The 27,172-nt window shown below is 48.9% G+C and overlaps 2 protein-coding genes across 2 annotated transcripts; one reads left to right on the plus strand and one right to left on the minus strand.

The window, feature by feature from the left end:
• Positions 1–16: 16 nt before the first annotated feature.
• On the plus strand, positions 17–27,172 carry LOC104995590. The gene is made up of 14 exons (XM_010849523.1): positions 17–118; positions 7,187–7,249; positions 7,845–7,982; positions 12,349–12,554; positions 13,462–13,610; positions 13,884–14,016; positions 14,107–14,143; positions 15,801–15,890; positions 16,589–16,686; positions 21,126–21,305; positions 22,772–22,845; positions 24,218–24,492; positions 25,560–25,756; positions 26,229–27,172. Exons 3-14 carry the CDS (start codon positions 7,901–7,903, stop codon positions 26,547–26,549), a joined length of 1,842 nt encoding a protein of 613 aa, XP_010847825.1. The 5' UTR covers positions 17–118; positions 7,187–7,249; positions 7,845–7,900; the 3' UTR covers positions 26,550–27,172.
• On the minus strand, positions 14,897–21,369 carry LAMTOR1 (late endosomal/lysosomal adaptor, MAPK and MTOR activator 1). Its single transcript, XM_010849473.1, has 5 exons — positions 21,169–21,369; positions 16,642–16,787; positions 16,322–16,399; positions 15,833–15,959; positions 14,897–15,522 (listed from the first exon to the last, which is right to left on the minus strand). The coding sequence occupies exons 1-5, from the start codon at positions 21,208–21,210 to the stop codon at positions 15,430–15,432; spliced, it is 486 nt and encodes a 161-aa protein (XP_010847775.1). The 5' UTR covers positions 21,211–21,369; the 3' UTR covers positions 14,897–15,429.

Below are 27,172 nucleotides of genomic sequence, written 5' to 3' on the forward strand. Positions count from 1 at the left end.
CATCGCGGCAGCGCCTACGGCTCTTAGAGGGGACGTGGTGACGTAAACAGTTACCATGGAGTTGCGCTGAGTAACCTTGAGGTAGTGGACTTCGAGGCTGGAGGGGAAGCCACTGCGGGTGAGTTGGGAGGGAAAACAGGAAGCCTGCTCTAGGGTACAAGAACTCTGTGGAGAGGGGAGGGGCACACTGAAAGACTTAACAGCTTGCTTTCTTGGGAACCTGAGACCTACCCCCCCACCCCTTGCCTCTAACTCCTTTTCACAGTGAACAAGACACAAACCTTTGTGGGATAAATGGGCGAGGGGAGTGAAGGGAATTCTGAGAAACACACCCAGACAGATCCCTCCCCGCAGTACTACTGTCTCAAATCCGTGACATATCCTGGGAGATCTGAAACGCCGTCAAACGTGGGGTTGGTTTTCCTCTGGTCGACTAAGTCTTCAAAACCTGGGAGTAGGATTAGAGTAAATCATAGTCCCTAATTCTGGCGATGTAGGAAACTTTCTGGGGCTTGAACTGCCCCTTTCCTTCCAAGCAGGAAGACCCCAGGGTAGGGCCTCCTTTTCAGAGAGTCAGCCGGATCTTCCCTCACATATTTATTAGGGGTTCTGTCCTTAAATTATATTTTCTCCCTACACTACTCTGTGGTCTGCTTCTCCAAGTTCTGCAGTTAAAGCTTCATTCCTTTTAACAGTATTCATGACCGGTTTTTTATATTTAGCGACTTAACTAGTGTTTTCACATCCAGTCTTCTTTTGAACTTAGTGAGTCCAAGGATATTTATTCCCATATCACAGATTGGAAAACTGAAACCTATAGAGGAGCAGTGACTTGCCGGAGGCCACACACCAAGTCAGTGACAACTAGGACTAGACCCCAGTTTGCCATCTTCCAGCCAAGTCTCTAGCTTGAGCCTACAGCCTCTCAATAAGCTTAAGGACTTTTTCAAAGTAGTTTAACTGCCCTGGGGCAAAAGACCCTTTTATAGCCTACATTGGGTTATTGACATTTCACCCTGAATGAGTTTCAGATCTTTCCTTGAAAGTTTAAATGGGGAAAGGGAACTAGAGAGACTGAAGGCAATGGAAATCAAACATTTAACTAAACAAGAAGTAAACAATCTAATATAGCACCTGTGTCTGGTCCTGCCATGATTAGCTAGCTTCTGGTTGACTCCTAACTGACCCTAATTGAGTCACTTACTATCTTAAAGCTCCCTCATGCTTTGTCCTAGGCTAACTTCCCACCTCACTCTCCTCTTGAATTGTCTTATCCACATCTTTGTTTACCGCCTATATGCATCAGTACACAAGTATGTATCTCCAACCCTGCCCAACCTCCTCCCCAAGCTCCAGATCTATAGAACCAATTGCATCTTTAATAGCTCCTTCATATATCTCAAAGACATACAAACATGTCTTCAGTTCAGTTCAGTTCAGTCGCTCAGTCGTGTCCGACTCTTTGTGACCCCATGAATCGCAGCATGCCAGGCCTCCCTGTCCATCACCAACTCCCGAAGTTCACCCCGACTCACGTCCATTGAGTCAGTGATGCCATCCAGCCATCTCATCCTCTGTTGTCCCCTTCTCCTCCTGCCCACAATCCCTCCCAGCATCAGAGTCTTTTCCAATGAGTCAACTCTTCGCATGACGTGGCCAAAGTACTGGAGTTTCAGCTTTAGCATGTCTTCAGCTGAACTCATAATCTCTATGTACTCCAAGCCAGGATCTCTTCCAATGTCTCACTGTATCCACCATTACAGAAGTAAAAAAAAATGAGTTATCTTTAATACCTCTTCCATTCCCATCCATTATAAAATCTTGTCAACTTTACTTCTAAGTATCTTTTTTTCTAGTCCTAGCTCCCATCACATCCTTCCTGCCTTCCCTCCCAGCCATTTTGCATACTGCAACAAGACTAATCCTTCAAAATGCAAATCTGATATTGTTCACTTCCCCCACAACATTCCCAATTAAAAATATACCTTGGGCTTCCTACTGCTCTTAGCATTAGGCAACATCTCAACTTGGCTCCCAGAGAAGGAAATGGCAACCCACTCCATTACTCTTGCCTAGAGAATTCCATGGACAGAGGAGCCTGGTGGGCTGCTGTCCATGGTGTCGCACAGAGTCGGACACGACTGAAGCAACTTAGCAGCAGCAGCAGCAACTTGGCTCCTGCCCACCTCTCCAACCTCCAGTCTAACCATACAATTTCCTTCCCATTCTCCCTCCAGTTATATGGCCTTCTTTAAGGTCTTCAAAATTTCCAAGAAACCACTCACCACAGAGCCTTTGCACATGCTGTTATCTCTTCCTGAAATGTTCATCTTTTCCCTATGCCATAGTTATTTGCATTTATCTTTCAGATTTCTTGGAGTCACTTCTTCAGGAATAGCTCCCCTGACTGAGCCCAGACCAGCTCAGAGCCCTCAATTATAGCAACTTTGTGTCCCTCTCCTTTATAGTATTATTCACTGATACAGTATTTAACATATTGTTAAGTACTTACTACTTGCCACCACTGGCTTCCGGGGGGGGGGGTGGCTCAATAGTCAAAGAATCTGCCTGCAATGCAGGAGATACAGGTTTGATCCTTGGGTCAGGAAGATCCCCTGGAAAAGGAAATGGCAACCCACTCCAGTATTCTTCCCTGGGAAATCCCATGGACAGAAGTGCCTAGTGGGCTACAGTCCATAGAATCACAAAGGGTCAGACATGATTAAGCAACTAAATAACTCTTGCCACCACTGTAGGGATACAGCCATGAGAAAAACATGGCTTCTGCCCCAGTGGAATTTATGTAAACACAGGTAGTTAGGAGATAATCTTAATGTTATGAGTGCTACCAGGGTAAATAAAGGGTGCATTGGGAGGCCAGAAGAAAAGTTGCACACCCAGACTTGGATATGAGGGTGGGCTTCTCAGGGGAAAAAAAGGGAAACCGGAGCTGAGTCATTAAAAGTTAGCACAGCAGAAAAGAAGAAACTGTACACCAAGCAGAGAAAGCTGGATGTGCAGAAGCCCAGAGGCAGGCACAGGAAACTTACTCTGAGTAGTTGAATTTGGCTGGACTGCGAAATTGGAGGTGAGGCTAAGAAATGGAAGTGTTTTGGGGGAGGAGGGGCAAGAACCAGGTTGAATTTGGGGCCTCCCTTTGGTACCTGGAGATGTATCTTCCCAGAATACATTAGATTATGTGGCAAACTTTTCATGACATTCTTCGATTTTTCCTTCCACCTGTAGCCCATAAATAGCTCTTACTGGGGCCAGGCTGTTGAATCTCCTATCAGATCTCTTCATCTGAATATTTCTCAAAGCTTCCTGGGCCATCATGTTGCTACTTACCTGAGAGGGAAGGGATTGCAATTGTTAGCAGTTTCCCCAAACTGAAAACAAATTTCCATCACCAACTTGGGATTGATTAAATGAAGTTAAATTAAGTAAAGCAAGTTACACACAAATTCTGTGGAAAACTGCAGCTATTAAAAAGGGTAAAATAATCTACAATAATTTGAAAAGGAAAAAAAATAGGTTTACAAAGGAATAGACAGAATGTGTTCATTTTAAAATATATTTTTGTTATGTATGTCTTATAGGAGGTTGTATTCCCAAACTGTAAATCATGAGCGTTCTTGGAGAGTGAGATGGGGAGTCACACTTTTAGTTGCTACTCTATGTACCTCTCTATGCTATTTGACTTCGTTCAGCTATCATGTTCACTTTCAAAGTTAAAAAACAGTAAATGATATTTCCAGTTGCAAGAAAAACTTCGAAACAGAGTAGGTATGCCCCTAACCCTGTCATTCATCAAGTCATTCAGTGTAGGCAAATGAGGAAGGCACTAGGGTCTGACTAGCTCTTGGTCATGAGGCTGAATAGCAGCTTTGGATAAAGACTCCAGAAACAGCCACTGGAGTGAATAAGGCAACCTTACAGCTTGACACTTCTCCTCACATATGTCACTTCAAGGCTAACTATGTGACACCCTGAAGATATCATTCATTCATTCATTCATTCATTTTTCTATTTATCCATTTGTCCATCAAGCCTTTAGTGAATACTCAGGCTCAGTGCTTCCCTGGTGGCTCGGAGGTTAAAGCGTTTGCCTGCAATATGGGAAACCTGGGTTTGATCCCTGCATCGGGAAGATCCCCTGGAGAAGGAAATGGCAACCCACTCCAGTATTCTTGCCTGGAGAATCCCATGGACAGAGGAGCCTGGTGGGCTACAGTCCACAGGGTCACAAAGAGTCGCACACGACTGAGCGACTTCATTTCACTTTAGGCTCAGTTGCAGGGTAGGTGGGAAGGTGGGAAGAGAGAAAGAAGTCTGCTTTCTGTCCCTGTCCTCAAGCCTATGAGTACAGAGAGAACAACCGGTTTTATTTATTGAACCTCTGTTACAGGACATACAACAGTTTTCAAGACAGGGTTTGTCTCCATTTTACAAATGAGGAAACAGGCTGTGATGAAATTTTTTTCAAAGTACAGTGGGGGCATGTATCTGTTAGCTACTGCTACATAACAAACCATCCAAAAACATGGTGGCTCAAAACAATAAACATGTATTATTGCTCACAGGTCTCTGAGTCAGCCATGTGTTTCATCTGGTCTTGGCTGGACTCATTCATGTGTTTGCAGTCACATGTGGGTTGGATGACTCTCCTGATCTTGACTCGGGGTGGGCTGGCTATAGGCTAGTCTAGGATGGCTTCACCTGGGATCGCTGGCTCTTTTTATCATGTATCTCACCTACTCGTGTTTCTCATATCCCTCCAGCAGGCTAGCGGTGTTCTCTTGGCACTGACAAAGAGCACGAGGGCAGGTCCTCTCTTTAAGCTTCTGTTTGCTTCATGTTTACCAGCATCCTTTTGGCCAAAGCAAGTCACATGGCTGAACCAAGCATCAGAGTAGATGGAACTATTAAAAGTCAGAGGGCAAAAGAGATGGATACAGGGGAGACCATGATAAGGTTCATCCAGAGAATTAATACAGGACACAATGATCAATTTTATTTGGAAAGAAAGTCTTTGAAGAGGGTACACTAGAGCTGAGTATTGAAATACAAGAGTATCCACTAAGTATGCAGCTGTTTCTTAGAACTGGATGCAGGCTGGTTTTCTACAACCAATAGCAACCCAGCAGGCCTTCCTGTACTCATGACAGACAGGGTTCTATTATTTGTATCTTGGCTTCATTGCTTCTGGTCAGGCATAGAACAGCAGGCACTCAACAAATGTTCGAAGAATTGAATTAAATATCTTACTATGAATGAGGTGTGGACTCAAACAGCTGAATCTTGAAGCCAATTGTTAGAAAGAGCAGTTTAGCATCAACACTCCCAAAACAGAAATCCTTGTATTTGGCAGTGTCTCAATTCTTTCCTCCCACAAACATTTCCCGAGTGTCTATAAGCCAGGTCCTGTATTAGATGATGAATAAGACCCAATACTAGTTCACAGCCTGAGCTGTTGTTTAAATGGAGAAAACTAATAACCCTTTCCAATAGGCTGATTTATCCAACTATCGGGGCTCCATTTTTTAATACTAACTCTTCCAGAAAAATGCACCAGGAGCTGGTGCTACACAAATTCAGAAGCCCTTTGGAACACCACTGAGGTTCTCTGATGGTCAAGGAGACTAATGATAAAAATCTGCCCTTAAATACTGTAAACTAAAATCCATGTCCTGTAGGGCTGAACTCTGAGGTCCCAACACAGGACTCACTTTGAGAAAATATCCAGTCTTACTCAGAGGCATCAAACTCATTGTGGGTCCTCAAGTCTAGGTGAGAACACAAGCCACCTTCCTCTATTTCTACAAAAGAATAAAGTGTTTTTTGTCATGTCTGTAGATTTGATATCCAATGATTGAGAACTCCTGACAACCCATGCCCACCAGGTCTGTCCCACACTTGACAATTCAGCTGTCAAGTGACTCAAGCCAGCATTTTCCCAAAACTCAGTTGAGAATGCTTTTTCTCCTAACCTGTAAGTGTGCTGACAGATCTCACTTTTTTATATATATTTTATTTTTTGACTGCACTGCATGGCTTGTGGGATCTTAGTTCCCCAACCAGAGATCAAACCTGCACCTTCAGCAGTGAAACCACGGGACCACCAGGGAATTCCTGAGGCTGCTGCTTTTTTGAGAGGAAGAAATTCACTTTCCATTCCTCTAAACCTGTTCCACTCTATCCTTGCATATGTTAAGTCACCAAAAAACTAATTTACCTGGACTGTATTAAGCTTAAGTGGAATTACAAGCTACCAGGTCTGTGGTTTTTAAGAGAAATTCCATTTTAATAACATTTGTGAATTTCATTGTCTCTGCATACAAATGATTTATTTGAATCAAATGATGAGAACCACATATGCTAAATTTTCCCCTTTTGCTTCAGCTTCCAGGAAATTTCGGGGATAAGCAGAGTTTTCTAATTCCCTGGTACTTCTCTCTCACTTCCTTTATTCTGGCTTCTAATCTTTCTCTTCCATGTTTTCATTTTCTGCATCCATACTGTCCAGTATGGTAGCCTGTATTCACATGCGGCTACTGAGCACTTGACAGGTAGCTTGTTCCAGCTGGGATGTGCTGTAAGTGTAAAGTATCTCAATTTTTAATATTGATTATATGTTGAATGACATTTTGGACATAGTGGGTTAAATAAAATATATTACTAAACCTAATTTCACCTGTTTCTTTTGACTTTTCTTTATACAGCTACTAGGAAAATTCAAATTATGTATGTGGGGAAAAAAGCTACACACATGGCCAGCATTTGTGACGTTCATTATATTTCTATCAGGACAGCTCTTTTCTACAAATCAGCCTTTTCCATGAGTGTGTTATTATGATAAAAATACCTCAAGTCCTTTAAGAAAACAAGTGAAGTAGTAAATGCAAAGTTGACAGTGGTGGATGGCATGAGAAGGGGAGGTTGATTGGGACACATGCTTGTCAGTCTATTTACCTTCTGTTTGTGCCACATACAAACCCCCTCTGGCAAAGTGTGCCAGCTCTCCCCTCCCCAGGTGAGTGGTGGTCTCATGGCTCTGCCCAGTCTGGGAAAATTCTCAGCTTTATTTGAGCCAACAAATTGGAAAGGATCTGATAAGACAATTCACACCACATTGTAAATGACGGTAACACTGTTCACCCCTCTGGGGGTATTTCCATTTTAACAGGGAACAATCCCTGAACCCAAAGGAGTGAATCCCTAATGGTGGAGTTTCAGGCATCAGTGACAGGTGAGTGAGAGTGAGGCAGACTCTGGTTTTATGTGTATGTGTGTGTGTTTATATATGTACAACTACATTCAGGATGTAGCTGAAAGGTCGGTCTTTGGATGGAAAGATGACGGGGGCTGACAGACAAGCAGAGAAGGTAGCAAATCCCCATCTGTGTCAGGCTGCAAAGGGCTGGCAGACACCAAATTCACTACAGGCCCTCAGGGGTTTATTAAGCAACAGAATAGCCCAGCTGATGTCATCAGAGGATAGGTATCAAGATAGGTATCTGTGGTAACTACTGTGGAGTAGCAGGAAGGGTCTCAGAGTAGGATTCAGGAGACTATAATGGCAGTCCTCAGCTGACTCACTGGCTTAACTTTGGGCAAGTGCTTTCACCCTGGGGTCTCAGTTTCTTCATCTGGAAAGTAGAAGGTGTTTTAACTGTCAGTGAACTCTCAGGGATGTGAAGGTGCTTGGAGAAGTAGGAAGTACCCTACAAATGCAAGGAATCATGATTGGGATCTTCAAGTAGAAATGCAGCCACACAAAGCTGGGGTGGAGGGCTCTGGGGAAAACCCAAAAGCCGAACACCAGTCCTTCTCTGTCCTCCCAGGCTGAACCCGGATTCCCAGGGCCCATGCTTACACCTGACAAATGATGGCCTGAGCTATGAACAAACGGAACTATATGAACACTTCGGTGCAAGAGCCCCCTCTTGACTACTCCTTCCGAAGCATCCACGTGACCCAAGGTCAGCCCCCAGAGCACAGCACTCCACTCACCATGGCAGCCCGGCTGGGTGTGGTCCCTAGGGAGAAACCAGCCCTTTATTTAAAAGCCTAAAGAGATTCTTCCCATAAGCCTATGGGATTTTTGTCATCATTTTGGGGAGAAGTAGTGGGTAGGGAGGTGGGAGTGGAAGAATCTGACCTTTTAAAAAATCAGCACATCTGAAAGGAACCCAGGGGGCTTTTAGGGTAACTGATGTTCTTCAAAAGAATCCAGGCTACAGCAGGAAAGTCAGGTGGAAGAAAACTGGGGAGCTCGTCTATCAGCTGATAGTTTTATTCTCCATTTCTTACTTGGAGAGAAGAGACTAATAAAAGAAAAATACAGGCTGCTTCAGCATCCCAGTCAACAGGCAGAACCTTCTCTCCTATCTCAGGACACAAGCCTGTCCTGATCACCGGTAGAAACATGCACGGTCTTGTTACTAACAAACTGGAATGTTTGCAGTCAAAATAGTTATTGACAAATTTTATATTCATTCCGGTCATACCCACATTTATTCCATTATCACCCACACTTATTGCATGTTCCAGCACTGCCCACGCTCATCTTATCTTTCAGTGTGTTTGTAAGGGGGCAGTTAGTACCTCTCAGGAGGGGACAGAGGGAGGCTTCAGCAAGATCATATTCTCAAGGTAATATGCTTCCCAGGGAAGTTCTTCTGTCTTTGTCATCTGCTCTCATAAACACATCAGTACGTCTGCCCTCACAGAACACAGGCTGGCCTATCTTAGACGCATTACCTGGTTTTGGTTGTCTCTCTTAGGTAATCAGCGGCCACCTTTAAGTTCAAGAAGCAGATGAATAGTTATCAAGGATACTGGATACTACTTGGGTTTGGGTTTAGGGTACTTATAACTTGGGTTGACATCAGTCACAACAATAACTCCTGCTTGTTCTCTCACACACCCACTGGCTGTGATCTTCCTTTCTTATGCACACCATCACTTCTGACTGATGGGAGTCCATGTTCCACAGGGTTGTAGCTGAAATAATGGCTATGCACAAGATAGCTGAGGTGACAGAGAAAGAAGGAAGTATGACTCCCACCCACCCTGGGAATTCCTAGCTCTGAGTGGGGAGATGTAGTTCTGCCCTCCACGGTCCTCAGAATGAGGAGAGAAGTTACTATGACCAAGGATAACTGCACAGCACCAAACATAATCTGTACAGATGCCCTTTCATTCAGTACTTAAATACTGAGCACCGAACTATGATTAAGCACTTCTAAATATGTGTGTCAGTCTGTACACGTATGTCAGGCATGGTGCTTCTTGCTAAGCAAGGAAGGGACAAGCAGAGAGGTACATCTAAGCCCCAAAAGGCCAGTGCCTCAGGTTCTCCACAGCACTTGGTGTATTTACTTAGAATTGGGGTTAGAGGACAGGGTGGTTTGGGGGAACTTGGTACACAATTTCCCGAATTAATATATGGAGCACAGAATCTGAAATGACAGTGACTTTAGAAGACAAACAGCCTACCACCTCCAATGCACAGTCCTCTAACTACTCCTACAGCTTAGGGAGTCCAACGCCACACACCTCCCAACCCTTCCATTCCAGGGTGAGCAGTGACATACAGAAGTTCTTCACATCAGACTAACTCCTGCCCTCTGGGGACACATGGGGAAAGTTGCACGGCAACCCTTCAGGAGATATGAAGACAGATTATGTTTTCCTCAGATCATCCTGGAGGTAGACAATCCCCAGTTCTTTGAATGTTGGCGTTTTGGTCCAGTTTCCAGCCCTATCTTGGCCTACTCTGAACAGGGCAGCTTTGACTGATCCTCGGGCAATGCAGTGCTGTGATGGAGTCTGATTCTCAGTAACCATAGCAACCTGGACTCCCTCCTCCACCTGTGATAACAGCAACCCCAGGCAGCCTCAACTTTTAGGCAATGCCATCCCCAGGAGCTCCCCCTGAGCTAGGGATCAGCCCTATGCTTGGTGGTATTCCCAAGCCACTGCCTCATCAAACTGGAGACTAGTCCGTATGCAGGTTTATTTTGATCTTAACTTTTACTCCTCTTTCATCTCAGGGTTCGAAGTCAGGAGATGTGAGGCTACACAGGTCAGGATTAGTTTATTCATAAGCTAGGGTACTCTCCTCCAGGACAGGACCCTCCTGCCACCTCCCCCCACCCTCAGGCCCCACCTGTGGGTTGTGCTCACTCCAGGACTAATACAGAGAGCCATCTGGTGGATGCTGCCTGACCTGCAGCTGAGTTCAAGTTGGGTAGGGGTGGAAGAGAAGCGTGTCCAGTCAGAGCTGAGGGGAGGTTGAAGACAAGCTGGCCAGTTCAGAAAATACTAAATAATTTCCTTTCTGGGAGGCAGCTTTAGACAAGTAACTAAAGGCATACATAATAGGAACAACAGGAAACATCTAATCACCTCAGCTGAGCTGATGAGTGGTTCTGGCTCTGCCACTTACAAGTCTGTGAGCTTAGGCAGAGCCCATTCTCTGCATGGACCTTATTTGTTGAAAAACAAAAAAAAAAAAGAAGGGAAGGGGTCCATACAGATGGGTTCTAAGATCGCTCTTTAAAAAAAAAAATTGCTCTATTTCCAACTCTACTCCTCAGCCAAACTTTCTGAGGGTGCTGTTTATACCACCTGTTTATATTTCCTTACCTTTCATTTGCTCCTGAACTCACTCCAATCTAGCTTGCCCCCAGGCCCTTGTCATTTCATTGAAACAGCCCTCAACAGTCACCAAGGACTTCTGAGTTGCCAAAATTACTTTTCAGTTTATTTCCCTGAAACGCCTACAGACTATGGATTCCCTGAGCATCTTTAAAACTATCCCATCCTGGTTTTCCCTGCCCTGCCTTGGTGACTCACTGACTTCTTTAAATGGAATCCCCCCTCTTCCTCTCTCCTTCCCCCTCTCCTCTCACTCTGCTTGAACAATCTCATCTATTTTACTAACTTCTATACAGCCTATGCTAATGATTCTCAAGTCTGTCTCTCCTGAGCTTGACTTTCGTATCCAACTGCTTACTTGGCTGCTCCTCTTTCCTGTACTAGAGGAACCTCAGACATGCCACGGCCAAGCCTGAACTCCCACCTTCCCAACCGTGCTTCTCCTTTTCATCCCCATCACCCCATAGGACTGACATTTCCCCAAATACCAAGAAACTGAACAACACCTTGAATATTATTCTACCCTTACATCTAGTCAACCGTCAAGTCATGCTGTGTGTCCCCTTCATCCTTGCTTGGATGACTGAAAGCCAAAATGGAAGCTTCAGAGCGATCTTTCATTTCTGAAAGATGTGAATCATCTCCTTTGCTTTCAACCCCCCAGTGGCTTCCCACCTCCTACAGGATAAAGTCTAAGATGCTCAACCTGGTCTTCAAGGCTCCTCGCCTCCTCTCCCCTCCTTGCCCCCTTGCACAGCACATACGTGTGTGCCCATGCTACCCCATACCTCTGTGCCTTTGCTAGCGCTCTTCTCACCTTTTCCACTCCTTTGCCTGATTAATGTCTCCTAACCCACTGAGATATCCAGCTCAGGCTCAGCCTTCCCTGGGAAACTTGCCTGAGGTCTCAGACTGGGTTAGGAGCCCCTCGCCTGTGCTTCCACAATTTAAAGACCATTTATCATATTATATTGACTGTTTTGCTTTCATTCTGCCCACGTGATGCCTCCAAGACAAACATCTGCTTTACCCCTGCTCTATTACCATACAGAGCCTCTCGCTCATTTTGTTCACCACTGTATGTCCAGTACGATGCACATAGTTACTATTAACAGAAGAAGGGGACGGACATCCAGAGTGTGTTAACACTGAAGTGAAACCCTATAGGGTCTGCTGGTGGCTAATCCTGGATTTTGTGCTTTAGCATCTTGGCTCAGGTCCAACATCTCTTGTTCTTGGTTTCCTCATCTATAAAATGTGCCTCCCTCCAATTCCCACACAGGGGTAGTATGCTAATGCTAAGTCGCTTCAGTCGTGTCCGACTCTGTGCGACCCCAGAGACGGCAGCCCACCAGGCTCCCCCATCCCTGGGACTCTCCAGGCAAGAACACCGGAGTGGGTTGCCATTTCCTTCTCCAAGGGGTGGTATACAGAGAACCTAATGACAGTCGACATAAGCATGTGACCCAAACCAAGAGCCTGGGATGGGAAGTCTTTGGCCCTTAATCCAAGCTCCAACTGCTGGGGCCTGTGGGACAGTGCATGCAGTTGCACAAGACACGAGCATGGGGTTATGGCCCTGCCAGCTCCTCTAGCTACAAACCCTCCCAGCTCTGTCCCTTCCCACCCCCCAGAGCCAGAAAAGCAAAGATAACATACCCAAAGCTCACTCTGTGCCCACAGATCTGTTAAGCGAGGAGCCCCGGACAGGGCTACGACCAGTAAGGCACGCGAAGTCGGGGAAGTCAATGACCCAGTCCCTGTGGTTAAACAACAATGTCCTCACTGACTTGAGAGACTTCAACCATGCAGTTTCACAGCTCCTGGAGCATCCAGAGAACCTGGCCTGGATCGACCTGTCCTTCAATGACCTGACTTCCATTGATCCTGTGAGTCCAGTCAGGGCGGGCCCAAAGCCACCTTGTCCAGCCCCAGTCTCCCCACCTCCCACGCTGTCAAGGAAGTAGTGATGCAGCATGGTGCTGTGCAAAGCACACAGCTGTGGGCTCACACAGTTATAGGTTCAAATCTTAGATGTGACTCTTACTGACTTTGTGACCTTGGGTAAGCTCCTAACCTTTGAAAACCTCAACCTCCCTGTCTGAAAAATGGGGATAAAAAGGCCAGCATTATAAACATTTTGTGAGGATTAAACGAAAACGTATGAAAAGCAACCAGCACACACCAAGCCCTCGCGTAGGAGGCTAAAGTAAAATTGTAGCTTACTGGGCACCCACTGTGCTTTGTGCCAACTTCTTCAATAGAGGTAGTCACTAAAAGAACAGCAGTTACTTTCCATGAACTCAGGCTAAATGCGAAGGAACAAACAAGACTGGCTGGCCTCTTTTCATCCAAGTTCTATGTTAGGAAAGGCAGGAGCTATCGTATGACTTGGAAACTATTCCCCAGGTGCAGGGATCTCAATTTAACTGTTCTTTTAAAAGCTCTGATGTACCTAGCAAGGTACTGTCCCCTGTTGTGACAATCTTAGAACACTAAAGCTGGAATGGTCTTCAGTGAAGGGACAGCTAAGGCTCTGGGAGAGCACACAGGTGCCTGCCAAGTCAGTGGCAGTGGTGGGACCCAGGTCCGTACTTCCTGCCCCTCGGATTACAGTGCTGTCAGTGTGGTGCCCCTGAACCCCTTCAAAGGTAAATGAAATGTTAAAGTCAATCTCAATCCAGCATGGCTGTGAAGGTGACAGGTTGTTCCCCAAACTTCCTTTTTGGCCACCAGTCAGTCCTGAGCAGATACACGGCTTTGTCCAGTCTAGCTTCCAGGCTCCTTTCCCAACAGGTCCTGACAACTTTCTTCAACCTGAGTGTCCTCTATCTCCATGGCAACAGCATCCAGCGCCTTGGAGAAGTGAACAAGCTGGCTGCCCTCCCTCGGCTCCGGAGCCTGACCCTGCACGGGAACCCCATTGAAGAGGAGAAGGGGTATAGGTGAGTCCCCTGCCCTGGATGTGGGCTCCGGCTAGGCCCCCACGAGGGAAAGGAGAGCATGGGTTACAAACCCAACACCATCCTTCTGCTCTGCTTGGACCGGGGAAGGGAGGAGAAGGCTTTAGGCATTTCTTGCTTGCCAGTCAGGATAAATCCAGTCTCCTCCAAACTCAAGTCCCTCCATTCCTTGCAGTCAGGGGAGACAAGAGTGACTGGTGGAGGGGGAAAGGGGTCCTCCAAGGGGCTGGCCCCCAGCCCAAGTCTTCCCCACAGGCAATATGTGCTGTGCACCCTGCCCCACATCACCACGTTCGACTTCAGTGGGGTCACCAAAGCAGACCGCACAACGGCTGAAGTGTGGAAACGCATGAACATCAAACCGAAGAAGGTCCGGATAAAGCACAATGCACTCTGAGGTTCCCAGGACCCCAGCAGTCCTAAAGGCCTGAGGGTGGTCCATTTGGTTTGACAATAAATGATTTGAACTGTTCGGCAGATCACCTTGTCCCATGCAAAGACGCCCCCCAAATCAGGTAACCAGCATCATGTTCTGGTCTTACATCACTGAAACAAGGAGGAAATGGAAAGAAAGGCCCACTGGCCTCAGCTGATGGCATAGCCCTGGGAAATGTATCTAACCTGTCTGGGACCTTTGGCGTTCTTTAGTTCAGATATCCTGAGGTTAGAGTTGCTTCGCAGAGCATCAAGGTTCTGTAGAGATGCCCCAGAGGCCTCTGTGACAGGAGGCCAGGAAGATGGGCTGTGACCTCTGGATGCCCCACTTCAATCAGATCAGAGTAGTTCCTCACTCATGTTTTATGTGTTATGATTCTGCTTAAGATTCCACTTGATAAAAACAATCCTCTACGTGTTATGATTCTGCTTAAGATTCCACTTGATAAAAACAATCCTCTGCTTGAAACTGTGTGTCTGCTGAATCCGTTATCAGGTGCTCTTGGTCTGTGTGCAGACCTCCACCCCCTCACTGGGCTTCCTGGGAATTCCACTGAGCCTGAGGCAATGCCCACAAGGATGATGGCTGCCTCAGAGTTCAGCCTGTTCAGCTTTGATAGTGTTCCCATCGCTGGAGAAGGGACAAGCAGTCTTATCCAATCTGAGGTTAGCACGGGTCGAGTCTAAGCTAAGACCTGGGAATCTCCTGGATTCCATTTAGTGCCCGTAGAAGATACCCCCTCCCCCTCGTCCATCATGCCGCTCACAGATTGGAGTAGCCACAAGTAAGGAGGGTGGTGGGCAGGACAGAGGGGCGGGAACCAACACACAGATGGATACATGTCCTTTATCGAGGATGACAAACCAAAACAAAACCAAAAAACCCCAAACATGTAAAAACCCAGGGTGCTAGAAATACAAACTCAACTCGTTCAAATTCAAGCTCATCCAGACCCTGGTCACAAGCCCTCGTGAGGTGCATGTGAGCACCAAGTCAGGGACGGGGGACAGGAGTGAGCCAAGGAAGGGTGGGCAGGGGGCCCTAATAGGCCCCCTAGTGACCACTCCCACACTGGCACCTCCACCTTCCCAGTGACGGGGGAGAGCTACCGGGCCTTGTCCCTGTGACCCCTACCCCACCCCTGGCCAGAGCTTCGAAGGCCAGTAAATGGTTCTACCCTCCCTTGCTGCATCCTCACTTGCTCAGGCTTCTTGCCTCACTCTTCTCCTCCTCCTCCACTTTCTTCTGTGATTAGTAGCAGGTTAGGATACTGTATAAGCCGCAGTGTGGCTGGGGGCCAGGGGAGGCAGGGTGGAGACGGAGCGAAGAGAGGAGAAGAAGAGCTGTCCAGGGACCCCCCTCTCTTCACGGGATCCCAAACTGTACAACCAGCTCCTCTTTTGCGTCCACACGGATCTGAGAAAGTGCACTATAGGCATAAGCAGCTATCCTGGAGACCTGGGACAGGGGGACGGGGAGAGACAAACAGAAACAGAGGAGTGAGAAGGGAGATCCGGAGTGGGAGAGGGGGATTGGATGGTCAGGGAGGAGGGAATGATGAGGGACGGGGAGCCAAAGAGAAAGGCACGGATGGGAAAGGCAGGCGGAAAGAACAAAGAATAGAAAAAGAATGAAGGCTGAAAGAGGACATGGGGAGGAGAGAAAAAGAGTGAGGTGGGAGACAGCAGGGCCCACAGGCTACCGGGTTCCCTCCCTCTACTTCTCCACTTCCTCAGAGGCGGAGAGGGTGGGGCGAGGGGTGGCTCACCTGCTGCAAGTCGGAGAAGGGGACGGGCTCGCTGGCCAGCACTTGATGGGGCTGGCTGGTGAGAGACGGCAGCGGCGGCAGCTTCTTCCAATGGGTCAGGCTGCTGCTCAGCACAGCCAAACGGGTGCTGGCGGAGGGGAGGTGGGGGTGGGGACAGGCAGTCAGGCCACAGTAGTCGGCCCAACCAGCCCAGGCAGGCCTCATCCCTCAGACCAGAGAAGCAGGTGACGAGGCCTTAGCTCGCCGCAAAGCCTCTCTGGGCTCGCCGCAAAGCTTCTCCAGGCCCACGTCCTTTGCTCTCCACACCCTTGGAGGTCACAGGGCAAGCTGAACATGAACATCAACTGAGGCACCCGAGTGATTTGTGGCCACCCTCCTGGGCCACACCCAGACCAGGAGCCTGGACTGGGGCCCAGGCTCCACAGCTGGAGGAGAGGGAGGCAGAGGGAGGGCCCAGCGGCCTCAGGCTCCAAGCGGCCGGGAGCTCACCTGTACTGCCGAGCCCGGTCCATGTACTCGTGCTGCTCCATGCCCTGGGAGTCTGCAGCAGACACATCAATGATGTTGCTTCGGGGAAAGGAGAGAGAGCACGTGAGAAGTGCTTCCGAGAGGGCTGAACAGACTCCCTGCCAGGTGACAACTCGAAGCCTATCTGACAATCGTGTCCTTGCCTGCCCACGGGAGCACGACTGGGCCCAGGAGTGCCTCTTCCCACTGACCTGTCCCCCGCATCCTGGGTCTGGCCCCCCATCCCAGTCTTTAACATGGATGGAGGAGCGCTGTCCCAGGCCCAGTCCTGTGATGCCCACCTGGCTGTCTTGGCGAGGATGGAGGAGAGCAGCGCCTGCTCATCGGTGCGAGCAGAGGGTAGGCTGTGATAGTTGGGCTCGGCTCCATTGAGGGCTTTGGTGGGTGGGCTGCTAGGGTCCAGCAGCAGCTTCCGCTCCTCTCGGTCCTAGGAGAGACCACAGGGGAGACATCAGCCCCAAGGCCCTTAGTCCAACCCACCTGTATTGGGCTCTCCTCTTAGCCCAGCTCTGACCTTTAAGCACCAAAAATATTTCTATTAGGAAAATCCCAAGTGCCCAACTGTATAGAAGCGTTCGCTCCAGGACCAAGATCCTGCTTGCTTTTGGGAGCTAGGCTGGTGGTGGTCTAGGATGAGCTAAAGTGGAACCAAGCAGTCCTAGAGGCCCTGAAAAGATGGACAGAGGCACAACGTAGGTATTTAGTCACAGCCTTGCAGCTGCAGGAAATAGTCCAGCACCTGGTAGAGGAAAGGATATTGGAGGCTGGAAGCCAGAGAAGGTGGAAAAAACAGTGGGGTCTAGAGGGGACACTGATACAAATCAGGAGCCCGAGTATGGCCCTTCTGATCCCCGAGACCAGATCCTCTCTGGTCAGACTGTCTGCTCCCAGAGGCCCTGTGAGGCCAGACAAGGCCTTGGGCCCCAAGGGAAAGCAAGCTCATCCTCTCGATGGCCATTCCTCATATTATCTCAGGAGTCCCGGCTGCAGGCTCTGGGTCCTGCCATCCACAGGTCCCTTCCTGAGGGTAGGCCCCTTCTACTCTCAGGCATTCACTCTCCTTTCCTCTTTTCGTGGGATTCCCAGAACCTAACTCGGTGCTCCCAGAGTACCTTCCCCTGAACATGGAGTGCTCCCGCCCTCACCAAGCCACACCTTTGTGAACGTGGCTTCCTTAGCGCCAGCAGTCCTGTTTCTGCCGGCCTGTGCCAATCACCACAACCCCTGAACTGACCTGAGACCAAACCAAGTCTCCCTGGTCCTATATAATGCTACGTGTTATTTCTCCTCATCTTGTTTTAGTCCCTTGATCTAATCTACTGCGATCTTTTTGAATACAACCCTGCCTTGAGTCCATCAGCTGTAAATCCCTGCTGGCTTTGTGTCAGCTGCAAAATGGATAAGCCGTCATACTGGGTATCCAAAGTATAAAGAATAAGGGTACCCAGGACGATGCTAGGGACAAGGGGCCATCCTGGCTAGAGTTGACTCACCAGCCTTCAGTGCCAGACCACCAGACTCCTTAGTGCTCCGTTCCAGGCCCATCTCAGTTCCTATTACAGTCTTTCACGCTTGCAGGCTCCCAGCTCCCCTGCCAACAGCTCAACTCTCCTTACAGAGCACATTTCCTCCTGCCCCACCCTAGGCAAGGTCAGTCCTTTGACATTCCTCTTCTTTCTCAAGCCTAGGCTGCCCATGTCCTTCGTTCCCAACAGCGTGAGACAGAAGCTCTAGGCTCCAGCCTCATCAGCTCCCAACTCCTTTAGACACCCCCTGACCCACCTAAAATACAGGCTAAGTATTAAAGAACTTGAAAGACAAAACATGTGCCAAAGATTAAACGATCTCTAAGGAAAGTTGGCTCCATAATAAAGCCTGAGTTGCTTTCTATATGTCCATCTTTTCCCCAGCCACACTTCAGACAGATGCTCCTGCAGGACAAGGCCACTTCTCCCCTATCCGGGGTCCTTTAAGAACAAGGCTATTTGGGGTTTCAGTGCTAAAGAATCCACCTATCAATGCAGGAAAGACAGGTTCGATTCCTGATCTGGGACGATCCCACTTGCCACAGAGCAACCAAGCCTGTGCGCCACAACTACTGAGCCTGTGCTCTAGAGCCCAGGAGGGCTCTGTGCAACTACTGAGCCCAAGTGCTGTAACTACTGAAGCTGGCATGCCCTAGAGCCAGTGCTCTCCACCAAGAGAAGCCACCACAACGAAAAGCCCACACACCACAACTTAGATGCTGCTCGCCACAACTAGAGAAAAGCCCTCACAGCAGTGAAGACCCAGCAGGGCCAAACAGAAGAAAAAGAACAAGATTGTTTTCCTGGGCCCTAAACTCGTTGAAGAGGCCATGCTACCACCATCAGAGCGGACAAATAACATCGCCCCCACCCCCAAAAGGGTGAATGGAACACGGGGGAGGGTTTTTCACATCAAGATTTGTCCTAAAGTCAATGTCAACCTGGGAAGAGTTTCACCATCTTCTCTTCACAGACATGTATGTGGTCTGCCTATGACTGGCCACCTGATCTGTGGGCACAGCCAGAAGACACTGCTTAGCACAATGGATAAAGACAGGCCTTGGCAGCAGAACACCTTGCTTGTCGCACTTCTCAGTTTTGTGTGCGCATGTGTGTGTCTCCTCAATCGTTCAGTCGTGTTTGACTCTTGAGACCCCCATGGACTGTAGCCCACCAGGCTCTTCTGTCCATGGAATTTTCCAGGCAAGAATACTGGAGTGGGTTGCCATTTCCTACCCCAGGGGATCTTCCTGACCCAGGGATTGAACCTGCATTTCTTGCGTCTCCTGCAACGGCAGGTGGATTCATTAACACTGTGCCACCTGGGAAGCCCTCTGTTTTATAAACTTGGCTAAATCACTTAGCCTCTCTCAACTTTTTCTTCACCTTTAAATAGACATAACTAGAACCTATAGGACAGATGTTGGACAAGAGTCCAGCAAAATAACTGTAAAAGATCTTTGAAAACTGTAACATAATGTACATTTCTTTTTATTATTATAACAAAGAGTCCAATGTGAGAATGGGAGAGAGGCCTGCCCAAGATCTGAGAGAGTGGACAGTGAATGGTTATGGCTCATAGACTAGGAAAGCAGACCTTCTTCACCTGAGGCCTCAAATCACCCAGGACAGGGATTTTCCTGGCAGTCCAGGGTTAAGACTTTGCCTTCCAGGGGGAGGAGGTTCAATCTCTGGTCAGGGAGCTAAAATCCCACATGCCTTTTGGTCAAAAAGCCAAAACATAAAACAGAAGCAATACAGTAACAAGTTCAATAAAGAATTTAAAGATGGTCCACCGTCAAAAAAAAAAAAAAAAAATCACCCAGGACTGATCAAGCACCATCTCTGGGAGCTAGCACCAGAAGTGAAAGCCCATCAAGGGGAAGGTGTAGATTCAGGACAGTAGAAATTCCAATGAGAAATTCCAAAAGCTGGTATCCTTTCTCACAAAAAGTCAACCCTTGACTCATTCTGTGCAAGAGTCCATTATTATACTTTATGGGACAATTTCCCATTAGGCCATAGCTTTCCCAGTAGAAACTGGTATTGTCTCCAATTTCTAACCGGAGGTGAAGTGTGAAGTACTGCCTGGATGGCACGCCTAACATAAGGCACAGAAATATGAATGTATGTTCACTGGGTGTGTGGAGACTTAGTGAGGTCCAGGGGCCACCCATGCCTCCCATACAAATGACTTCTTCCCAAGCTTAAGTCTTTGACCCAAAATAGATTCATGTGAGTCACTGAGGAAAGACCTACTTCCCCTATACCAGTGACAAATCCATTTCTGTGACCATCTACTTCTCTAGACTGTGAACTACTTGTTGAAATCTTTCTACAGTTTTCCTGTCAATATGTTTTGAAACGTAGAATCCAGGCTCAGTGGCAACCAAGACAGCAAGTGAGACTTGGGACTTCTTCTTGAAAAGGTCTTGCCCTCCTCAAAAAGGTTAGGCAGGCAGGGCAGGGATTAAAGTGTAGCAAGAAGTGAGAATACACCAAGGGGAAGAGGCAGAATTTAAAACTGTACAGGCCGCCCCAGCCTAACCCTTCCTGCCAAGGAATCAGATCTACAGCCGAATACCCAGAACACCCCTCTAGGTACAGGAGCCCTCAGGCCCCAAGCGGAGACTGCATTGAGGCAGGCCAAAGTGAGCTCCCATCCCACCTCTCTTTCCTCGCAATCTAGCCAAAGCTAAACCCGTTTTGTTGCCTTCCAAATTCCCACCGTCTCAATGCCCTCACTGTGTCTGTTAAATCCTTCACTGATCAGCTCAAATGACACCATCTTCCAGAGGCCTTCCCTGACTCCAAACCAGCAGTGACCTTCCTTCTTCAACCCCAAGGATTCAGAGTATACACAGATTCCTGATTCACATCGGGGCAATTCAAGAGCCTCAGCTTACCCACCTCTACAATGGATTCACAAAGCCCACTAATACAAGCACAGAGAAGGCACAAGAAGCTGGGAAGGGAGTGCTTCCCAGAGACGGAGGCTGAGGACCCTTTAAGTTGTAAACGTCTGAAAGTAGGGGAAGGGGCAGGAGCTCAGCGGGACAGGCGGCTGCCTGCACATCTTAACGTGGGGGGTGTGCAGAAAGAACTCGGGCTTTAAAAGGAATAGGAACCCGGCCCGGCGTCTCCTCTGTAATCTGTCCCCTCCGGGCCTCCGTACTCAGTAAGCCCTGCAGTCCAGGTGACCCTCTTCTGCACACTTTTCTCTGGGCCCCATGCCCCAGGGTCTCAGCCCTCATTCCCGAGCCCCGCCCGCGGCGGCCGCACCTGGTCCGAGTCCTCGTTCTCGCTGCTATAGCAGCACCCCATGGCGGGGGTCGGGCCGGGCGCTCAGGCCTCGCCGAGGAGGGACGGCGTCCGTCACGAGCCCTTCCGGTCACATGACCGGCACCAGGATCCAGCAAGTAACCACCTCCCCCGTGCCTAGCCCTTCCCCGAGCGCCTTCGGGGCCGTGGCTGCCGCCAGAACCCAAGCTTCCGGCCCCGCCCCTACCGCGTGATCATAGCCAACCAATGGGAAGGCACACCCTGCGTGACAGGCCGTCAGACACGTGACGCAAGGAAAGGGAGGGGTGGATCACATGACTTTAGCTTTTGCGGGTCTCAGCTGGAGACTTCCACTGCAGAGTGTAAAGGTCTTCGTGTGAAGTGTATGAGTTCCCGAGGCTACTAGGCTATATTTGTGGGCTAGTGAATGAATTTATACCAGTTGCGTTCATGAAATACTCTCCTGAATGACATTAGAAGGGCAAGTGGAATCCAGGCCTATGCTCCAAGAGCGCAGTGTGGGTACACACCCACAGGCCTAGTTAGCTGGCCCCAGGCCCGGGCTCACACAGCGGGTGTGGCCCCCAACCTGGAGTAGGGCTCTGAGAGTGGAAGAAGGGACTTTATACCTTCACAAACGGAAGCAGAGTGGAGCTCAATCCTGGTGGAGGAGGTAGAGGCCACCTCGATGATTTCTTTGGCCTGAGGCATTTCTTTTCAATCCTGCCTTTTTACAGCAGAGTAATCTAACGCACAAAGCTCATAGTCAGTGCTGTTAGAACCATCACACATCTTCCCTTGGACTCTGAACACAAGTCCAAGACTGTCGTGCAAGATCTTGTAGATTCTGCGTTTCCAACCGCAGGGAAATACTTAGGAAGTTTCCTGATTGACTTTCTGGTCTTTGCACCCATGGGCTGACACACTGTCTGTCTCCCCAACCTGGTCTGCTTGCCAAAAGTCCCGGTGTTCATGGAGCACGCATTCTAGTGATCACGTTATATTGTATTCTCTGTCCCTGTATCAGTCTTTTCTACCAAAGGTGAAGTTCCTGGGGAAAGGGACAGGATCTGACTCTTCTCTGTGACTCGATCCTGAGCACTGGCTTAGAATTTGGAATTAATAAATTACTATTTATTATTTATTACTATTTAATTAGTATTAATAAAATAATTCAGAATTAATAAATTATTAAATAATAAATTATTGTTTATTATTACTATTTAATTATTAATAAGTTAATAAATACTTTGGGGTTAATTACTAAATTATTAAATAATACATTATTTGGAATTAATAAATCATCATCATAAATGATGATCCTCCCCATCACCTTGGCTCACACCATAACCCATGTCTTGGATCAAGGGGTTGGAGGAAATGTCACCAAACCAAGTAGTTCTGTTATCCCTCAAATCAACATCCTGGAGTAGTTCTGTTATCCCTCAAATCAAGGTCCTGGAGTTCTGTAAGTTCTTTGAGGGATCCTGAAGGGTAGGAGGCAGCTCCAGCACGTTCTGGGGCTGGTAACTTGAACCGCAGGTCTCAGGTAACAACAGCAGCCTCAGCATCAATAATTGAGAGCAAGTCCAGCCTGCCTTAGGGTTCTTCCTCACCCCAAGGACTCCCCCTCCTGTCCTATGCTCTGATCTTCCCAAGCAGGAGCCTGCAGCCCAGGTAAGCAGGGCCCTGGAATGTGGGTTCCCAAGCACACCAGTTCAGATTCACCATCACCCACCTACCTATGGGCTTCCCTTGTGGCTCAGCTGGTAAAGAATCTGCCTGCAATGCAGGAGACCTGGGTTCGATCCCTGGGTTGGGAAGATAACCTGGAGAAGGGAAAGGCTACCCACTCCAGTATTCTGGCCTGGAGAATTCCATGGACTGTATGGTCCATGGGGTCGCAGTCGGACACGACTGAGCAACTTTCACTTCACTTCACCTACCTATTAACCCCATTCATACATGCTTTTTATCCCCCCCCCCCACCAACTACCACCAGTGGCCTCAAAAGGGTAAAATGGTCCAGGGCACAGGAGAAGACAGGGTCCATGGGGATAGTGGGGTGGGTGTCTTGGGATGAGGGAGAGAAAAGAGGCTGAGTTAGGGGAAAGTGTGTGCTGTGTGTCTATGTGACTGTGAAGGGAATTCTCAGAGGACAGAGGAGGGGAGTACAGGAGAGGGGAGACAGAACTGGAGAATAAATATGCCAATCAAGGATCGTTCTCACCTTCCAGGGAAATGCTGACAGAGGGAGAGTTCTGTGGTGGTAAGGATATCTCATCCTAACACACTATGGAGTATTTTGATGGCCTTTTACTGACGCAGAGCAGTGACAGTGAAGGAGTTCCTGACTACAGAGTTATGCTATTTTGCTACACAGTAATGGGTCAATGGCACCCGACTCCAGTACTCTTGCCTGGAAAATCCCATGGATGGAGGAGCCTGGTAGGCCGAAGTCCATGGGGTCGCTAAGAGTCGGACATGACTGAGCGACTTCACTTTCACTTTTCACTTTCATGCATTGGAGAAGGAAATGGCAACCCACTCCAGTGTTCTTGCCTGGAGAATCCCAGGGACCGGGGAGCCTCGTGGGCTGCCGTCTATGGGGTCGCACAGAGTCGGACACGACTGAAGTGACTTAGCAGTAGCAATGGGTCAGAGACCGAGCAGGCGCTGGGTAAGGTGGGAGGAGAACTCAGGCAGGAACTGGTGAAAGGGGTCCTGAAAAGGGAGACTACAGAGATGATACAAAACTGATGAAGGGAACAAGATGAAGGTGTACCAGGGTCCAGAAGTGGGAAGAGATGGTTTGGGATTGGGTGCTGAACTTAGGTGGCATGGAGTCCTTGAAAGTGTGTGGGCTTGGAATCAGACCAGCTTGGATTCAAATCCTAGTTCTTCTGTGTGACTCTGGACAACGAACTTAGCCTTTCTGAGCCATGGTGTATAAAATACGGGGATAATTGCCACTGGTAAGGGCTGCACAAATGACAGGCAAATGACAGGCAAATGACATGTGTGGTTTCCCTCCCTTCCTCCACCCCAGGGCCCAGGTAGGGACCATGTCCCCTGCCATCGCGCTGGCCTTCCTGCCCCTGGTAGTGACATTGTTGGTGAGGTACCGGCATTACTTCCGACTCCTGGTTCGCACAGTCTTGCTCCGGAGCCTCCGAGATTGCCTGTCAGGGCTGCGGATGGAGGAGCGGGCCTTCAGCTACGTGCTCACCCACGCCCTGCCTGGGGACCCTGGTCAGATCCTCACCACTCTGGATCACTGGAGCAGCCACTGCGAGTACCTGAGCCACATGGGGCCTGCCAAAGGTCAGTGTTCCCTAGCCTTCTGCTCCAGGAAGCACCTCCAAGACGGTGAAGGAAGATCTGCAATCTGCCATTGTCTTACTGGGTGACTTGAGCAGATTCTTGATCTTCAATGAGTCTCTTTTTTTCTCCTCTGCAAAGCAGGGAGCTGGGTAAAATTACTCATTCATCCAGTAAAATTTACCACCTGTTTTGTATCAGGCATGTGCTAAGTGCTGGGGAAGAAAGAGGTAGAAGCCACAAGGATGAATCAGCCACAAAGGCTGGCCTCAAAGGGGGCATAAAACAGGGAATAAACATCTCAGCACATAATGCATAACCTTGTAATTATGGGTCTGTAATTCTCCCCCACCATGGAGGCTCCCCCATCCCATTCAGGGTAGCTGTCTGCTTGGATTTGTCTGAATCCCACCTCCCAGCACATGTGTTTTGGAGTCTTATTTAAGAGATTCATCCAACTCAATGGTTAGAAAGATATTTCAATGAACAAAACAAGGGAGAATGAAACTGGAAGGTCTAACAAAGATCTCTTAGGATTTTGGTGGTGCTTTCCACCTGGGCCCTCCCAGAGAAAGCAACATTTGATCTGAGCCTAGAGTGATTGCTTTCGAGTTGGCCAGGTAGTTGAGGATAGAGGTGGAGCAGGACAAAGCCAGCCGTGTATCTGAATGTGGCATGAAGGAATGAGCCAGCATGGTTGACTCTGGGCGCAATTGTTCAGGATTGTTGTGGTGGGAAGAATTGAGAGCTGAAACCGGAAAGGAAGGACAGGATCAGGTCTAAGAAAGTTCTGAATGTCAGGCTGAGGATCCCATGTTCAATCCCAAAGGCCTTTAGGATCATAGGAAACAATAGGAAGCAATAGGGTCAGATTTGTTAGAAAGATTCCTAGTGGCTGGTGTGAAGGAGGCAGGGAGACCAATGGGGCTACTAGGACTATAACCCAAAAAAGAAATGAGATTCTAGCCAGTTGGGGGCTGCAGTGAGGAAAGTGGGCATTTGAGACCCCTTTCTATGAGGCCCCCTGCATCATCTCCCATGTCTGCTGCAATAGCTACTTCCTCCCACAGGTCAGATCCTGATGCGGCTGGTGGAGGAGAAGGCCCCTGCCAGTGCATTGGAGCTGGGCACCTACTGCGGGTACTCCACACTGCTTATTGCCCGTGCTTTGCCCCCTGGGGGTCGCCTTCTCACCGTGGAGCGGGATCCACGCACGGCAGCAGTGGCTGAAAAACTCATCCGCCTGGCTGGCTTTGATGAGCACACGGTCAGGCCCCACTTCCCCACCCCTGATCTCTTTCCTACCACCCTTGGCCTTACACTAGTCAGCCTCCCCTGTCTCCCACTTAAGAGAAAGAAATAGCTCCTCTTAGGAACTGTGACCTTGGAGAGGAACTATCTTCCTCTTCCAAGTCACTGGCACATATTTGCTGCTGGATGACAAAGAAGCAGTTAAGAGGAAAGTCTCTGGAACCCATTTGGGTTCAAACCTTAGTCTGCCTCTTGTTAGTTATGTGATCCTGGGCAAAGCACTTGTCCTGTGAACCTCAGCTTCTTCAGTGGTAAAATGGAAATCACAATTTTGGTTCTGATTTCTTGTTCTGAAGCCAGAGGAAATATGAGAACACACATGGGGACCTTGGCCAGGGCCTGGCACAAAATAAGCCAAATGCCAGTGGGGTCTGGTGTGGGAGAACAGTTGTCCCTCCCAACCTCACCTCCATTGTCTCCCTCCACAGGTGGAGCTCATCGTGGGGAGATCAGAGGAGGTGATCCCACGCCTAAGAACCCAATACCAGCTGAGTCGGGCTGACCTGGTGCTCCTGGCGCACCGGCCCCGATGTTACCTGCGGGACCTGCAGCTTCTGGAAGGCCATGCTCTGCTGCCAGCTGGTGCCACTGTGTTAGCTGACCATGTGCTCTTCCCTGGCGCACCCCGCTTCCTGCAGTATGCCAAGAGTTGTGGCCGCTACCGTTGCCGCCTCCACCACACTGGCCTCCCTGACTTCCCTGCCATCAAGGATGGCATAGCCCAGCTCACCTATGCAGGGCCTGGCTGAGTCCAGGTGCAGGGGTACTTACTGCTGCCTCCCCCCACCCCTCCCCAAGCACGGACCTCAGAATATCCCCTCCCCTCGATTCCCTGCTTGTGGATTGACATAGGCTGGGCTCAGGGCTAGAGGGGCTCTCCTCCCACCTCTGTCCCACTCTGGCTCCACGCTAACCTGAGGCCTCAAGTTCTGTCAGGCTGTTTGATTCCATTGGTTCCTCTCCTTCCAGTCTAGAGTCATGGACTGACAGGCAAGAAACTTGAGCTCCCAACCCAGCCCTGTCACTGACTTGCTAGGTTACTCCATGGGAGTCTCTGCCCTGTTTTGAGATTTAATCTGTTCTAACACCAAGGAAGTTGACTAGGAGAGTTGCAGGGGCCTCTCAGTTCTGGGCCTCAGAGAACCTGCCCCCGACTCTCCCCAACCCCATGCCATTTCAGGTGGAATCAAAGGAAAACAGTAAACACTAAGTTAGAGGCCTCGCAAGAATGGCTGGGTGCAAGCTGGGCCAGAGGAAATGGCAGTGGAGCCTCAGATGACAGCCAGGGCTACTATGGCCTTCCCTAGCCCCAGCCCACGACACAACTGAAGCAACTTAGCAGCAGCAGCCCCAGCCCACACGGCCAGGTAGA

This window comes from Bison bison, unplaced genomic scaffold, assembly GCF_000754665.1.
Source record: "Bison bison bison isolate TAMUID 2011002044 unplaced genomic scaffold, Bison_UMD1.0 scf7180017864284, whole genome shotgun sequence".
Lineage (NCBI taxonomy): Eukaryota > Metazoa > Chordata > Mammalia > Artiodactyla > Bovidae > Bison > Bison bison.

Excerpts from the sequence above, each read along its gene's own strand:
- LOC104995590 (XM_010849523.1), top strand. The coding sequence starts at position 7,901 with ATGAACAAACGGAACTATATGAACACTTCGGTGCAAGAGCCCCCTCTT. Across the intron at positions 21,306-22,771 it reads CCGGCACCAGGATCCAGCAA|GGTTCTTCCTCACCCCAAGG; the intron begins GTAACCACCTCC and ends AGCCTGCCTTAG. Across the intron at positions 25,757-26,228 it reads CTGGCTTTGATGAGCACACG|GTGGAGCTCATCGTGGGGAG; the intron begins GTCAGGCCCCAC and ends CTCCCTCCACAG.
- LAMTOR1 (XM_010849473.1), bottom strand. The coding sequence starts at position 21,210 with ATGGGGTGCTGCTATAGCAGCGAGAACGAGGACTCGGACCAG. Across the intron at positions 16,788-21,168 it reads AGAACGAGGACTCGGACCAG|GACCGAGAGGAGCGGAAGCT; the intron begins GTGCGGCCGCCG and ends GGTCTCTCCTAG. Across the intron at positions 16,400-16,641 it reads ATCCTCGCCAAGACAGCCAG|CAACATCATTGATGTGTCTG; the intron begins GTGGGCATCACA and ends CTTTCCCCGAAG.